At 45.6% G+C, this 16,947-nt stretch overlaps 2 protein-coding genes across 11 annotated transcripts in view; both read left to right on the forward strand.

Annotated features, from left to right (window-relative positions):
* The window catches only part of LOC100498670 (uncharacterized), a 225,056-nt gene that overhangs the window by 47,528 nt on the left and 160,581 nt on the right, over nt 1-16,947 (forward strand). The window contains exon 2 of one of the 8 annotated variants that reach the window (XM_031925959.2): nt 11,015-11,463. The gene's annotated coding sequence lies outside the window, so the exon portion shown is untranslated. 8 annotated transcript variants of the gene reach the window in all.
* Nucleotides 11,477-16,585, forward strand: LOC116416727. 3 transcript variants are annotated; one of them, XM_031925981.1, is made up of 3 exons: nt 11,477-16,192; nt 16,255-16,378; nt 16,507-16,585. In XM_031925981.1, exon 1 carries the CDS (start codon nt 11,927-11,929, stop codon nt 13,265-13,267), a length of 1,341 nt encoding a protein of 446 aa, XP_031781841.1. In that variant the 5' UTR covers nt 11,477-11,926; the 3' UTR covers nt 13,268-16,192; nt 16,255-16,378; nt 16,507-16,585. The 3 variants fall into 3 exon arrangements, with proteins under 3 accessions (XP_031781841.1, XP_031781840.1, XP_031781839.1); XM_031925980.1 differs by having other exon boundaries at nt 16,262-16,378; XM_031925979.1 differs by having other exon boundaries at nt 16,277-16,378.

The following is a 16,947-nucleotide window of genomic DNA, read 5'->3' on the forward strand; positions in this document are numbered from 1 at the left end:
CTCGCTACCGCATCCGGAACTGCAACGACGGGGTTCCGACGGCTGACAGCGAACATCAGGGCGATACCGGCTAATTGTAAGTGCCAGCTCTCTCTCTCTCTCACGCTACACTCGCCAGGGCTCTCCTTATCCTCCCTCGTACCTGCGACCTCGCTTGCTCGCATGCAAGCCATGTAAATAGTTTGTCAATAAACGCTGTGACAGTCCCTCAACAATCTCGATAGTCGTTATTTTGCGTGTTCCTACGCGTACTCTTGTACCTCGCTCCATCACCGACCCAGCCGCCTCCGCGGGCTTGCGTCTCGCATATGTACGAGATCGCAGCATAACTGGCCTGGCCGGAACCTATTCAGCACTAGGTGCTATCCCGACGACTCTCTTTCTCGAGAGTAACGAGGTCTACGAACCTTGATTATAGCGGAGCTGGAAACTGAACAATTGCATCCAGCACACCGTTATATTGGCGCCCAACGTCTGGGATTTAACAATATTTGTTTAGAAGATTTCAAATTTCGGCATCGCAAGAAAAATAATAGTCGCACCGAAATAAAATCTATACAGCGAACAAAAGCCTATATTAGAGCGAGAACGCAAGTTACACGCTAAGCATAGCGACGCGCGACTTTATGACATCGCGGTCGAGCGAGCTCGCCGCACGAGATAAACAACACCGGTCTCCGGCGTTGTAGACGTTCGACGAAGTCGACGCGGCCGAAATATTATATTACGACTTATTACATTTAGCGTATAAGTTTCGGAAAGAGTTTTTGCGATTCGCTTTAACAGTTGTTGTGGGCGGTTCGTATCTCTGTGTACGTGAATTCGTATTGAGTTTTTTTTGTCACCCTCAAAATTTTTTCCTTTTCGTGTTATCTAAATTTTTTTTTTTGATACGACTTCAAATGTATCGCAGAAAATTTGTTTAGTCGTAGTTAGTAACCGAAAATACGAATTCACAAACAATTATTTTTGTTCTTCTCCTTCTATTTTTTTTTGTCCCATACAGTTACTACTATAAGTACGACACATAAGTCGAAGCGAATATTTACCGCGCGCAGTGTAGTCAGTATAGTATAGCAGCGCACTGTACATGCACATAGGTATATAGTTGCATACATACAGTCTGATCTATAGGATAGCTGCGTACGGTACATATAGGCATACAGACGTACAGTACAACGCTTACAGTAACATAGGTGGTTTTATACGGCACGCGCTCACGCTATAGAGGTACATACTCACTGAGTATTCCTAAGCGTCTCACACGTATACGGCCCTAGATATAAACATATTACCTGCTTGACGAATTTAAATTCTAGCGCACCGTTATATAACGCACAGTGAGTAAGACTGTCAATAGTCTCCGAAGCTTAAAGTACACTCTTAAAAATACAGCTGCTCGTAGCTAACGCGAGTAATTCAAACATTATTTTATTTATTTACTCAGTGATTACATCTGTTTGAATTACTTTTCCCCTTATTGTCAATTTGTTACCTCCTGGTGAAATCAAACTTTTCTTTATTAATCGGACCCTCACAATACTAATTAAATATTGGAGGCAGAGGTATTGTTTAAGAGCGACACGCGGAAATAAATTCGACTTGATTATTTTTTTTACAAACGCTTATAAAATTTAAGGAGAACAAAGCTTACTCATCTGACGAGCGCTCACTTGTTTCTCTTGTTTGTTGGAAATACAGTGAGTCAAAACCGCTTTTTCAAGAAGAACTAGATTTACAAATAGAAAACTGGGCGCTTTCCCTGTCGCCATTGGAATTACAAAATAGATTAATCGAACTAGATCTTATTCGGAGTAGTTCAAGGCTAGAAAATGTAAGTAGGTTAGCTAGACGACTTCGCGGAGACTACACTGCAGAAGATTTTCAAGAATCAAGTGATCCAATATTTATAGTTAGTTCAAGAAGAGACACAGAACACCACAGATTAATACAGACAGATAAAACGTTACCTACGTCGCTGAAGAATAGCATAATAGCACAGCGCAGAGGAAGCAGAGTAAACGTGTTCGACACAAATTCGACATTTATAGATGAGTTCGAACCTCAGATTAATAACCCACAACTGTCAAGCATAACGCAAACGGGTACAAGTGTGTTGCCGACTAGCAACAGCACAGCGGCAACGACAAGTACCAGCACAATAACAACGCAAGCACAAGGAACAAGGCAAGCGAATACGCAAGTAACGTACTCAAACAATGCTCAGAGAAACGAAGAGTACCTCAGGCAACAAAACGAACAACTGATTAGAATGCGCATCGCAGACGTCAAAGAGAAGGAAGCTTTACGACAACAACTAGAACAGCTGGAACAAGTTATTTTAGACATGGCGGAATCCAGTAATTCGTACACTCCGACGACGCCAGCTGATAGTAGGAAAGTTCGATTTCAAGAGACGCTGGATATTCGACACCCTGAACCTGACGCGCATAGTACGCGATACGCAAGCGAAAACCCGTGGATAATTAATTTAGACGGTACACAGAACTATCAGACCAGGCAAAATCCATTCAGAAGGCAGAGTAACACTCCAGACTATCAAGAGTCTAAGGGGAGGGGCGGATCACCGATTGGTAATAACAATCCATTCCTCAAGCCTGGGGAAACACCATACGCTAATAGCACGAATCCTTTTTGGCCATTTGACGCCACGCAAACGAATCCGTTCAACTGCACACCCACTCCTACGTGGACATCACAAGCACGTAAAGGCATCGGAAAAATCGCCCGAGAATGGAAAATAAAGTTTGATGGCAGCCAAGACACTTGCATCGAAGAGTTCCTACAGAGAGTCAACGAATGCAGAATGTCATCTCATCTAGACGACACCGATTCGCTGAATGCTATGTTGCACGTATTAACGGGGCCAGCACTAATCTGGTGTAGACAACTGCGACACACTTGGTGTACATGGACAGATTTCTGCAAAGCTGCAAGGCGAAGTTACGGAGTCGATCAGGACATCCAAATGCAGCTGTTAGCCGAAGCCCAAGCGCGTACCCAAGGGAAAAAGGAGTCAGTGAGGGAACACATCTTCGCAGTACTGACGATCCTCAGCAGGTTAGATGAACTTCCACCGGTAGACGTACAATTGAAGATGATTTATGACAATATGTTGCCAGAAATCAAGATGATTGTACCACGTAAAGACGTCACAGACTTAGACGCCCTAGTTACGTTAGCGAGGGACGCCGAGAAGTTGGTTCACGATCGAGACAACTACAAGCCGCCACCTCCACCGGAACGTAGCCTGCTACCGCATGTCGCCTATAAGGAAAAGCCGGCTACACCAACAGCCACCACTGCGAAAACTCCTAGCATGAACGCTGTAACAGAACCCGTCGAACCAGCGAGCCCGCTCCAGAGCATGCTAGTCGCGACGGCAGTAAAGGAGACCCTATCCCAATTAGGCCTTGCGGGCATTGCTGCCTTTCAGCAGCAACCATCGCAACTACAGCCGAAAGCCATCACAGCGGGTGGAAATAACCCGAAGAACGGCAAGAAGTCGAAGCCGAAAAGTGTCTCTACCGTGACAATTGAAGAGGTAGTAGAGGAGAAAACGAAACGAACGGTACGCAAACCGGATAGTGACCACAATAAAGACCAGAAGGCTCGTGGGCCATATAAGCCCCACGTTAAATGCTATGGTTGCAGTTGGCCACAACACGTAAAAAGTTCGTGCCCAGAATGCTCCCAGAAGTCGTGAAAAGACCAAGGGAAGAAGTGAGTCAGGCCAACACTTCTCCCGAGGCAACAACGGCCTCTAGCGAATCGCTCGATTTAAAGAGCGAGGACGCACTCATGCCGTTGAAGGCCGAAGATCCAAGTCCAGAGGATCACCGTCGCTGGTGGGTGCAGGTTGGAATTGCAGGGTTCAGAGTCCGCTCTTTGTTCGACTCTGGAGCTGCACGCACCGCCATTGGCCCGGTCGGCATTCAGATTGCCTCGGCCTGTGGACAAACTATTACGCCCTATAAAGGACCAGGAGCGAAGCTCGCTAACGGCCAGTTAGTGCCGATTGATGGTCACGTCGACCTACCCTTTGACGTACAGGGTCGTCGAAAAGTACTGAAAGTCATGATCATGAGCGAACTTGATTCCTCCTGCATTTTAGGGACGGATTTCATCCGTGCATTTGGCGCCACGCTTAGACCTCGTCAGAATGTCCTAGAGATTGAGGGCACGTCAGAGACTATCCCTCTGGAGTTATCTAGTGTCACTGACGGCGAGAGTAATGCCCTGGCGGCCATTGGCCTAGTTGATGTTACGCCGCGGCAGCGTAACCATTTAAACGAACTGCTGGATAGGTGGCTACCAGAGAACGAACAACCACTTGGCTGCACTTCATTGATCATGCACGCCATTGATGTGGGTTCCGCTCGACCTATCAAGCAGAGGTACTACCCCGTGTCGAAGAAGATTGAGGAGGACATGCATAAGCAAGTGTTGGAAATGCTAGAAGCAGGAATAATTCGACGGTCGAACAGTGAATGGTCGAGCCCCGTAGTCATGGTGCGAAAAGCCAATGGATCCTACCGGTTTTGCATAGACTACCGTAAACTCAACGCCGTTTCCAAGGCCAGTGCGTATCCGCTTCCATTCATGGACTCCATCCTTAGCAAATGGCAGAATGCTCGTTACATCTCGACGATCGACTTGAGTAGTGCCTACCACCAGATCCCCATGAAGGAGGAAGACATGCACCTCACGGCATTTACGGTGCCCGGACTCGGACTTTTTGAGTTCACCCGGCTTCCTTATGGCGTGGTTGGTGGCCCTGCGACGTTCCAACAGCTTAGCGATAAGATTATCGGGCCTGAGTTGGAACCTCATGCTTTTTCGTACCTGGATGATATTAGTATCACTACCGACACGTTCGAAGACCATTTACATTGGTTAGAAGTCATACTCAAGCGGATCAGCGATGCTGGACTCACGATTAATTGGGAGAAAAGCAAATTCTGTTGCAGCGAGGTTAAGTACCTTGGGGTGATGGTAAATCGAGATGGCTTCCGTCCCGATCCGGATAAGGTTGCTCCAATTTTAGACTACCCGGCCCCCAAGAATCTAAAACAACTCCGCAGGTTCCTAGGGATGGTCTCTTGGTATAGGAAATTCCTGGACAATTTTGCGACACTCGCCGATCGTCTCACTCAGTTAACCAGGAAAGACGTGAGATATAACTGGGGCGAATCGCAGCAAAAAGCGTTCCTACAAATTAAAACGCTGATAGCTTCGGCTCCAATCCTACATAGTCCATCATTCGACGAAACTTTCACGATTCAGACGGATGCTAGTGACACCGGCCTGGGTGCAGTGTTGACTCAAGTCCATGATAGCGAAGAACGCGTGTTAAGCTTTGCGAGCCGCACCCTGACAAAAGCCGAGAGAAATTACTCTGTCACTGAACGCGAATGTTTGGCTGTATTGTGGGCGATACGCAAATTTAGAGCCTATGTTGAGGGTTATCACTTCCAAGTTATTACCGACCACAGTAGTCTGAAGTGGCTGCGTAATATGCGTAACCCCAACGGTCGCTTAGCTAGGTGGGCTCTCGAATTGCAAGCCTATGATTTCGAGATTATCCATCGAAAGGGCTCATTACATTGCGTACCAGACGCCTTATCCCGAATATACGAGGATGAAGACGAGAATACGCCCTTAGCCACACTCGGTATAGGAGGAAGATTTACAGACGACCCATGGTATACTGACATGTGTGCCAAGGTAAGGGAAAACCCAACCGATCATCCAAACTGGAAGATTTCGGAGGGCAGACTCTATCATCTACGTCCTGATCCTCTCTTAGACGATATCCTAGACGAACAGGACGAATGGAAAATGGTTTTGCCACCAGAGAAGACCGTAGAAGCGATGCGGGAATCGCACTGCGAGCCCACAGTTGGTCACTTGGGCCGCCGCAAGACTTACGAGCGAATCGCACGATACTTCTACTGGAAGGGAATGTACAGAGATGTAAGTAACTTCGTTCGTACTTGCACGGTCTGCCAGCAGTGCAAGGTAGAACAAGCGTTACCCGCTGGGTTAATGGGTCAGAGAAGAGTCCCTGGACCCTGGGAAATTGTCGCCGCTGACATTATGGGTCCGTTCCCCCGGTCGACTCAAGGTTACCAATACATCCTCATCTTCTTAGATGTTTTCACGAAGTGGATCGAAGCCATCCCAATTCGCAAGGCGGATGGAAAAACGATCCGGAAAAACCTAAATGAACGTGTTATTCTACGTTTCGGAGTGCCCGAGGCATTTTTATCTGACAACGGGACGGAATTTCGAAACAAGGTGCTAGCCCAATTTCTTAAAGAACTGAGGATACAACATCGAACTATCCCACCGTATCACGCTCAAGCCAACCCGGTAGAACGTGTCAATCGCACATTCAAGACAATGATTACGACGTTTATCGAAGGTGAACACAGGTCCTGGGATAAACACATTCCCCAACTAATGTTTGCATACAACACGGCTATCCAAGAGACCAGAGGTGTTAGTTCGGCCTTTCTAAATTTTGGACGGCACTTAGAGCCACCCCACAACAGCCGCCGAGCAGAAGAGATTCTCAAGAAAGAAGAGGCAGAATAACAAGCCATCAAGGACTGGGAAGATAGAATGCAACGTTTGTTGGATCTGCAAGTCCGTACAGCGAGACACGCACAGAGAGCTTCTGAAAAACAAGCAACTTACTATAACGCGAGACGCAGACAATCCGAGTATCAGGTCGGTAACCTAGTCTGGAAGCGTAATCGCATCCTTTCGTCTGCTCTATTAGGCATAAATGCGAAGCTCGCGCCGAAGTTTGCTGGCCCATTCAGAATTACGGACAAAATTGGACAAGATGTGTACACCCTCGAGAACGACAAAGGTGACAAGTTCGAAAAGATACATGTAGTCGATTTGAAGAAATATGAGGACGACGAAGACCCATCGAGCGACGAAGAACCAACAAACACCGCAACGACGACTGCGAATCCACAAGATGCTGCCCCGGCTTCGACTAATACGTCTGTAAACGTGGAAGCGCCACGTAAGCGAGGTAGACCGCGGAAGACGCGCATCGTTGTTAACCGTGCGATAACTAGAGTCACGCGCGGAAAGAAAACTAGCGAACCACCTCCTAGTATCGAGAATGAGGAGGTAACCCCGTTAGTAGTACCCATGAAAAAGCGAGGTCGCCCAAAAGGTTCCGTGAACAAGCGAGAGACTCCTCCTGTCCTGTCCCCCCGTCGTACTCGGTCCAAAAGACCCTCATAAACTTCCTAGAACTCCCTCTTATTGACCTTGCAGATGATGGCGTCAGACCCCAGCTGGATCAGAGTCGTGGAGGGGGGCCGAACCCGCTGGGTTCAGATAGAGGATCTGCCTCTACCACCGACTCCTGACAGCACCACGTCGGCGAGCGCTACGCCCTCCACTACGGCAAAGACCCCCTCGACCGACCACGGCTCCAACGCACCAGCGCCCACGAGAACAGCCGAGGAGGCCTGGGAGGCCACCAAGAAGCAGCTGGAGCAAGCCAGGGCGCTGAAGAGGGAAGCCCTCAAAGTCGAGGAGGAAGCCTTCTTGGCCCTCGACAACTTCCTGGAGAAGTTCGGGGAGGACGGCTGTGCGCTCGCGGGTAACTACCCGAAGCTAGTGGCGGACGAGCGCGACGTCAAACGCCACCGCCAAGAATACGTCGAGGGGAGGAAAAAGCGCCGCGCAGCCGAGGAGGCCAAGGAAGCGCTTCAACAGCGCATCGAGGAGGGGACCCGCTTGGTTGAGGAGCTCAACCAAGCCTACGAGGACCGGCGACATCTCGGTCACCCTCCCCCCCAAGCTCCTGGAAGAACTGCGACTCGCTAGGCTCAACCTAGCGCTGTTGAAGGGAGAAAAAGCACCGCAGTGCTACATCTGCGGCATGCTAGGTGTGGAGAGGGGCAGATAATGCCCGAACGCCCGGAACCACGGGAATTTGCTGCGCCTCGCTCGTCAAGCGGCGGGAAGAAACACCCTAGAATAAGGGCCTAAGGCTCTTCAAATTTTTTTTTTCTCTCTTTTCTTCTATTTTTTTTCTCCTACTCCCTTATTTATTTATTTTTTTTTCTTTCTCATTCTCTCTAAATACAGTTTCCTTCAATAAATAAGCCTCTTCAAAAATTTTTCCGTCTCTCAATGTTGATTTATTTACCCTTCCTTACTAACCTTTTTATTGCATGCTAGCGAGTTTTATAGAGTGAGAGCTGGTACACCTGGCGGTTACCCAGCGTCTGGAGGGGGGGTGTATGACGGGCGATATTAGCACGTCATAAGCTCAGCATGCCGCGAGAAGAAAGACTTGTACTAAATTCACACTGTTACAGGTACCAGCGCTGGCAAGGCGGGGAGAGCCGCTGGACGACGCGAGAGAGGCGGAGAGAGAGGGAGAGAGAGAGAATATTCGGCGACACGCGACTGAGACGCGTGCCGCCAGATACGGTCCGACCTTTGAACTGACTCCTCGCGAGGCGCTCAGTACTTTCGGGAGATAGCTGTTAGGAGAGTGAAAGTTGAAGTGTGTGAGTGTGCGTGCGTATACGACATTGCGTCTCGCTACCGCATCCGGAACTGCACCGACGGGGTTCCGACTGCTGACAGCGAACATCAGGGCGATACCGGCTAATTGTAAGTGCCAGCTCTCTCTCTCTCTCTCTCTCACGCTACACTCGCCAGGGCTCTCCTTATCCTCCCTCGTACCTGCGACCTCGCTTGCTCGCATGCAAGCCCTGTATATAGTTTGTCAATAAACGCTGTGACAGTCCCTCAACAATCTCGATAGTCGTTATTTTGCGTGTTCCTACGCGTACTCTTGTACCTCGCTCCATCACCGACCCAGCCGCCTCCGCGGGCTTGCGTCTCGCATATGTACGAGATCGCAGCATAACTGGCCTGGCCGGAACCTATTCAGCACTAGGTGCTATCCCGACGACTCTCTTTCTCGAGAGTAACGAGGTCTACGAACCTTGATTATAGCGGAGCTGGAAACTGAACAATTGCATCCAGCACACCGTTATAGTATACAAATTTTATTAAAACATTATTAATCAATCTTTCATATTGTAAAACTGTTAAAGTGTAAGTTAGGTACTACATATCTTGAAATAGATTTTATTTTAGTTATAAGGAACTATAGTTAGTAAGTATACCGGCTTCGCGAACAGGTAACTGCGTTTACCTCTGCGGGAATTTTACTATTATGTAAATAATATGTAATTTTTTGTCTGGTTAATAAATAAATAAATAATTAAGAGGAATTTGCTTGATTTTTTATATTTATGATTTTGCTTATTTCTTTGCACAAATAGATTCGGATTAGTTTTCAGATTAATTCTTCTTCGAGTAAGAAATAATTTTTGTTAGTGTGCTGATTTTTAACACTTGACATTTTTAAAACTAATTTCACTACATTCATTAGCGTACATTGATAAAAATACAGAAAATCTTTTGTAAGCTGTAAACATTTGACAATTTCTTTAAGGATTTCGTGACTTTTTAGAGGAGAAATTATAATTATAATACTAAGATAGATTCGTTAGGATAGACACATAACTTATAGTTGCCAACATTTTCCCTGATAAAGGTGTTCTTTGAACTTGTTTCACAATCTTTTAATGAGTTTAATTAACTTATAATGGAAATGCTTTTGACAGAAACAATCCTTCAAGAGGCTGTTACAATATTGTCGATTTTTACGAAGTCTAGCAGAATTCGGATTTCCAACAAAGACTAACACAACTCAAATTTTTTGCTCTTTTTTTAGTAGTCATTTTTTATAAGGAAAATGACAAAATATTGAGTTGCGCTAGTCTTCGTTTGAAATTATTAAATATTGATATAGGAATTTTTATCGAGTGTTATGGTTATGCTAAGCTTGAAGCTGTTCGGGCTTTTGTCGCTGCCGATCTCCGGGGCCACGTCGGTTTGTTGATGTCTAACTCCTCCTCGTTCTCGAACTTGATGAGATTATTGCCATAGTCGATCGCATTATGACTCAAAGTTCTTGGGCTCTGATTGCCTGACGCACCATCCAGCAGCTGCTGCAGCTTTTGCTTAAGCGCGGACTTCTCCATTGACTTAGTATTGAGCGCAAAGTGTCGCTTGCTGGCCGTTAGAGCCGTGAATCGTCTCCGGCGGATGTCATTGCGGTACTCGCCAAACGCTGCGGCAAACTCTGCTGCACCACTGATACGTGAGGCCTGATTGAGTTTGAGGAGTCGACCATTATTATGGTGGCGTTACACAGTCACTCTCATGTCGAGGTTGAAACAGCTGTAACGAAAGAAGAAAGATCTTGTCGTTAATTTTCGACTTCGGAAGAATAATTAAATGTATGAGGGCTTGGAGTTAGAGTATATCTGGTTGCTATTGAGCTAGGAGCATCTGGTATACAACTCAAACGACCAGCCAAAAAGGTCGCGTCCTTGCGACCGACGGGTTCGTCGTCGAGGACAAGTGGAGAGAGCTCCAGATGGTAGTCCAGCATGTTCTGATGACGCAATTATTTGAGGTCCAGTTTGAGTTAAATATATATATATATATATATATATATATATATATATATATATATGTATATATATATTTATACATATTTCTGAAATTCACAAATGCAATCTGCGTATTCGTACCAATATGTATAAATAGCCGGGAAAATGGTTTCGATTCCTCAGTCTGCCCTGAACTTTAGAAGTGGCCAGTTCGGAAAAATTATAATAATTTTGTACGATAATATTCATATACATATCTGATATTTATCAATGCAGTCCGGGCATGCGTACCAATATGTATAGATAGCCGGGGAAATTGTTTTGATTGCTCAGTCTGCTCTGGCCTCTTAAATTTAAAGATCTTCAATGTTTATTTTGCTTTGTATTGTCATATTAGCTTTGGTCTTGTACATAGTTTTTCATTTGAAGTTTTTGCGCTACAAACTTGTTCTGACTGTCGACTTTATGGGTTTCAGTGGAGGGCTTCATCATTTGCCTCTCCGAACACCTCCTAGAGGAAGTGGGCCTCTACCCAGGTCCAGCAGGACCAAGCATCTCCCACATTGGTGACCCCGACTAGGAGAGGACAACACGGGACTTCGCCGCATCTTCACCGGCCTCATGCTGTGCGTCCGCTAGCTGATCCCGGGACTTGGCTTCGCGGTTCGCCTGTTCAGGCGACCGCCCTGCAGCAAATCTTCGGCCTCTTCGCCGCCGTCAGCCTGTCTAGGCGACCGCCTTTCGACGGAACATCGTTGCCGCGGCCAGCCTGTCCAGGCGACCGCCTTTCAAAGCAGCAGCATCTTCAGCAGCTCTTCAAAGCGCAACATCACCGTCACCGTGGCAGCCCAGCAACTAACAGCACATCGTCTCCGGAGCCTTGGGACCTGCCTCGCTCATCTCGTCGCATAATTCAGCGCCCCAGGTATTTTCGCGAAGATTTCCCGAATGCGCGTCGATCAGTAGAAAAGCGCGCCAACGGCATTCGTTTCCGAGAATTCGGCGGCCACCTTGCCATGACGCAATCAGTTCGCTCTTTCAGCGCGCGCGATTTTGTGGCTTAGTGATGCCAACCTCAGCATCGCGCAACAGTTCGTGACTAGCTAGTGCGTTCGTTCAGAATTTTTTTTCTTTTCTCTCATACACGTAGTCTGCACGAGGTATGCATATTTTTTTATTTGTGTTCAGTGCCTGCGTGCACGTTTGCGTTATTCACTCTGTAAACCTCGTGATAGAAGTCTAGCTAGCTGCGTTCCTATGCTGGGTCCTATGCCCCTGCGTAGTGTGGCTCAAGATCCGTTTACGATTAGTAGCGTTCATTTTGTGAGGTGCCTGCGTGCACCCAGTAGGCAATTTTGTCATTGTTGAGCAGGTTTTTCCTAGCGTTTATGAGCGCCAGCGGGCACTCTGCGATCAACAGTCAGTCTCCTAGTAAGACTCGATCAGACACAATTTTCGGCTCCAAGATGACTCTGGTGCACAGCGATTCTGAGGATGAAGTCCGCGGCAAGGAGGCCTCTGGTAAGGACAAACCATCCTCTAACCAACCCATCTCTGATCCTCAGACTCTTTTAGAAGTCACTCTAACTAATCTTAAAATCGAAATTCCCAATTTGATTAAAGGAGCAGTTGCTCCGCTGCAGGCTCAGATCGACAATCTGTCGGATAGGCTTCATTTGCAAACTTCTCCTGCATCCTGCTCTGAAAATAACAGAGCCTCCGCTCTCAGCACCTCGAACCAGTTGCATCGCTCTCTCAATCCGGCTGCTCCTTCTTTTTCGGCATCTAAACGGGTTCCTTCATCCGGTGCGTCGTTTTCTCTCATTGATTTAAGGAATAATCCGATTCCTACGGATACTCAAACCACTATGAATCAACCTGCAACCAATGCTCCTGGCAGCTCTGTCCCAGCAGACTTGATTCCGACAAATACTGACGTTTCTCGTCCTCACTCAGATGCCTTTCTGGCTCAAAAAATCAATCCAGGTCCTTTCTGGACTCACAATCCAGAAGGCTGGTTCGTAGGTCTCGAAATCAACTTCGAGATTCTCAACATCACTGATGACAAGCTTAAATTCGCCACTCTTTGGCGCAGCTTGAGCAGAGATGTTGCCCTTAGAATTGATAGTACTATTCGTAACCTACCCCTCGAAGGCAGATACGAGGTGGTTAAACAAGATCTACTAAAAGAGTTCTCTGACACTGTTGAACAGCGTCTTGACAAGCTTTTCGAGAGAAGCGCTCTTGGTAGCAAGAAACCTTCTGACCTTCTCAAGGAAATGTATATTCACGCCGGTCCCAACATCGATAAGGACGGTGTGCGTAGTTATTGGAGGAAACTCCTTCCCAAGGACGTGCAGTTTGCGATCGCGTCGTTAACCGATCTTCCCGACGACAAGCTATTTGAGCTTGCGGACAGGATTCATCACATTCATAACTCCGTCCCAGATCAACGTTTCAATGCGGTAGAAATGGACAGATCTATTTCTTCAGTCGATTTTCAAGACTTCAGCAAGCACCTTGCCAGCTTAGAGAAGACTTTGCGTGAGTTCCGCAACTCTTCTCGCTCTAATAACGACTCCAATAGATCAAGGAGCAAGAGCCGCAATTCTAGGTCCCGCAAGAGTGCTTCAGGGTTATGTTTGGCGCACACTAAGTACCCAGACAATCCCACCTCCTGCAGGGATTGGTGTGCTAAAAACGCCGAGTGGAAGGCAAAAAACCAATAAGGCCTGTGGACTTCGAGACCGTCTGTCATGGTCATTCCTCTAAGCGTCACCACATCCAAGACCTCCTATCTGGTCAATTTTTTCTTATAGATACAGAAGCATACCTCTCTCTGCTTCCTGCTGTAAATAGTATTAGATCTAAGCCCGATAGTCTTAAGTTATTTGCGGCCAATGGCACCAAAATTAATACGTATGGCGAATCTCATCGCACGCTAGATCTTGGTCTTCACAGGAAACGAGTAATAGCCTGGTTTAAAGTAAAATCTTCATAAATAAGTTGTTAAGTAAAGAATCGTTTTTGCAGTTTAAAAGTCTTAAAAGTGTAGCTAGCGGTCTTGGTTTCAAGTACGTCTGGCATAGAGGCGGTCGTTTCTTGGCAAAAATGCGGGACGGGGAGATGTCACATCATTTTCAAACGGCAGCAGCCTTGCAAGCTATCGCTGCATCATATTCTTGTATGATGGGTAACGACAATATTGTAAATAATGCGACATCGGTACGTAACGGTAACGCGATCACTGAGACTGCGTCATGCTCAGGATCGCTAGATAAAGACAGTACGAAAAACTGACTAGGCGGAGTGAAGGTGAGAGGAGCAGAGTGTGATGGGTTGAGGGCGGGTTTTGTCAACGCTACCTCGCTGAACAGGCACATGGAGATGTTTCGTCAATTCCTGGCGACTGCTCGTCCTTTCTACCATCTCTTTGGCGTGGCTGAGTCGCGTTTCGGGCCAAGCGTCGACGATGTATTTGCTTAGGTAAAGGGCTACTCTGTCCTTCGGCAGGACAGGAATACCCAAGGTGGAGGTGTGCTATACATCCACAATAGTTACAAGGCGATCATACTGTGCTCATCTCTAACAACGACGGATGGTAGAAAGCCCGGGATTCCAGAGTACCTTATGTGTAGAATTCAAAAGGGCCGCTTGCCCCCCATTTTTGTCGCCGTTATATACAGACCACCAGGTATTTCTTTCATGACCAACTCTGATCTGGTGGATAAATTAAAACTATATGCGGATGACTATAATCATCGTATAGTCATGAGAGACCTGAACGCAAATATGTTGTCGACGTCTCAGGATGCGAATTTTGTCAGGGATTTGGCCTATGAGTTGAATCTCAAATTAGTTGAACATGGCGCGACGCACCACGTCGGGGAGTCTCATACGTGGATTGACGTAATCTATGCTGACGACAATGAAGTAGTGCTGAATGCGAACAATATGATGGCCACCTTTCCGAGTAGGCATAACATCATTGATTTTACGTTTCGGACTCCAAAGTCGGAATCTCTTACTCTAACTCCATTCTTTTATAGAGATTTTAAATCCATCAGGTGCGAGGAGCTTCTTTCCCTTCTCGAAACCTGCGATTGGTCGACCATCAGTTGCCCGGGCATGACCACAGACAGTAAATTAGAAGCGCTTAGTGGTAAAATCATGATTGTCATTGAAAAACTTGCCCCTTTAAAAAAATTTAAACCCAAAAATAAAAAATCTTCACCGTGGGTCAATGCAGAACTTGAAGACCTTTATGATAAGCGTGATGCGGTCGAACGAAGATTCAAAAGGACCCGTGATTCGAGGTTCTGGTCGGAATTCCAGTCTCTTGCGGCTCAAGCAGAACAGCGCATAATCGAGGCGTGAGAGGCTTTTATTCAGGCCAGAATTTCGGAGGCCCTGAACAACAACAAAAACATCTGGATTGAGCTTCGTAATCTTGGACTATTGTCCACAACTAAGGAGGAACTGCACGGTTTCTCCCCAGGCGAGTTCAATGCCCAGTTTGCCGGGGTCTCCATATCAGAATCAGAGAAACTCCGCGAACTCCGCGATTGATTTGCATATATTGCATAAAAAGATTCTATTAATTGCGGAATCGTTAACAATGTTAACAATTTCACTCAAAAAATTGTGAGTGTTTTTGTTTATTAGCGAAAAATCAAAAACTTTTTGCACTGCGAGAGACGCATATATATACAGTTTTCTCAGCAGATAATTACATTTGAGGAATGAAATTGACGCGAATCGTTTTCAATTTATTTGCGGATTATAAATATCAAGGTCTAAGTTCATGATTCGCGATAATTATTTAATAATAAATTAATTTAATATTCTGGGTAATCGACAAGCCAGTTCGCTGATCTGCGTCCTATTTTAGAGCATCTGCGCACGTCCAGTGCGCGGGCTAACGCGCGAATTTCAAATTTTGCGTTATGCTGCAGCGGTGCGTGAATATTTATGAATAACAAACATAACCTGAAAAGTTGTAGAGCAGACAAAAAGGAAAATAAGAAGAACGAGTGCTGCCCGAGTGAGAATCCGTCGGCGCGAGCACCGAAGAGACAAATAAAGTAGAGTAGAAGCCACATAGAAGACTGATCAAGAATTTGGTTAAGACCAGAGCTCAGCAATCTTGCAAAACTTTAACATGTCCGTTGAAGCACTCAGCGATTCCGAGCTTCGGACTATAAACTTTGTGATGATGGGTATGAAAATTCTTGTCAAAAGGCTGAAGACACTCTTGGAATAGTCGTGGATCAGCAGGATCTCGGACCTCGATGGCTGCAAGGTAGAGCTATCACTATGATACCATACAGATGACGATATCTCTGCAAGTGCAAACAATAAAAAGAAGAAAGCTCCGCTTAATACCGCAGATAAACTTTAGCTAATCCTATATGATATGCCACCGCCTGCAACAGTGCAAATCCCATCTATGCTTGCAGCTCAAAACACAGCAAAGAAGCGAATGTCTAGAAATTTACAGGCTGCAGACTCAGAAGATTTGGATGTAAATAATGTTGTACCCATAATTCGTACACCTCCACCTTTAAATAAATTTCAAAGCAAGACCTGATGTTAAACCTTGTTGGCTTGCCACCAGGAGAATATAAATAACTAGAATATTGATAGTATTAGTTGTAAGTATTATTGAACTTATCGTCTATTTTAATTTTTGTGCTATTAAAAATAATGTGAATAGTCCGTAGTTTTTTAATTTATAGGGTACATGGCTGGGCGTGAAACCTCTGATGCTGTTGCCATTGTGTAAGGAATAAAAAGGTTTAGAAAAATTCTTGGGAAATACAGATGCAAGTAAGGTTCCAGTAAGTTTTCAAATAGGCTACAATGCACATTAAGTCAAAAAATTGTATTGTTATCTAGAGTCAACATTTATTTTGATGCTTACCTCTTTTGTAATAAAAATTGGAATAAAAAAATATTTTAATTACAGGAATACTTAAGGAAGGATTTGAAGGAATTCGCAGAAATGTTATATATAATTGAAAAAGGTCTATCGCAGTATACAAAAGTAAAAATCAACAAAGCTTGCATACAGTAAAGGAAAAGAAGCTGAAAAGGGTATTGAAAAGATTTTCAAATAAGTATCTGTGTTCAATGGAAAATGATGTTGTGAGAGACCGAATACTTAATATAAAAGGTTAATTTGCATGATGTATGACCTGTTGCAATGAAAACTCAGTATCCAGGAGTAGCAGCTGGAATTCAAAGTGTTATTGAAAACTTGGTTGAAGTAATGGAAGTGAGTGATATTTTTTTCTTTTTTTATTAGTCTTTTTTGACCATGTAAATGAATATGATTCTAATGCAGGTGTGGAATATGTTTCCTGAAGGAATGTTGATTGACAATGTTGTTGAAGTTGCTTAACGAGAA

The sequence above is a fragment of the Nasonia vitripennis genome, assembly GCF_009193385.2.
Source record: "Nasonia vitripennis strain AsymCx chromosome 3 unlocalized genomic scaffold, Nvit_psr_1.1 chr3_random0006, whole genome shotgun sequence".
Taxonomy (NCBI): Eukaryota; Metazoa; Arthropoda; class Insecta; order Hymenoptera; family Pteromalidae; genus Nasonia; species Nasonia vitripennis.

What these genes read in the sequence shown, in the direction of transcription:
- LOC116416727 (XM_031925981.1), top strand. Translation starts at nt 11,927, where the DNA reads ATGAGCGCCAGCGGGCACTCTGCGATCAACAGTCAGTCTCCTAGTAAG.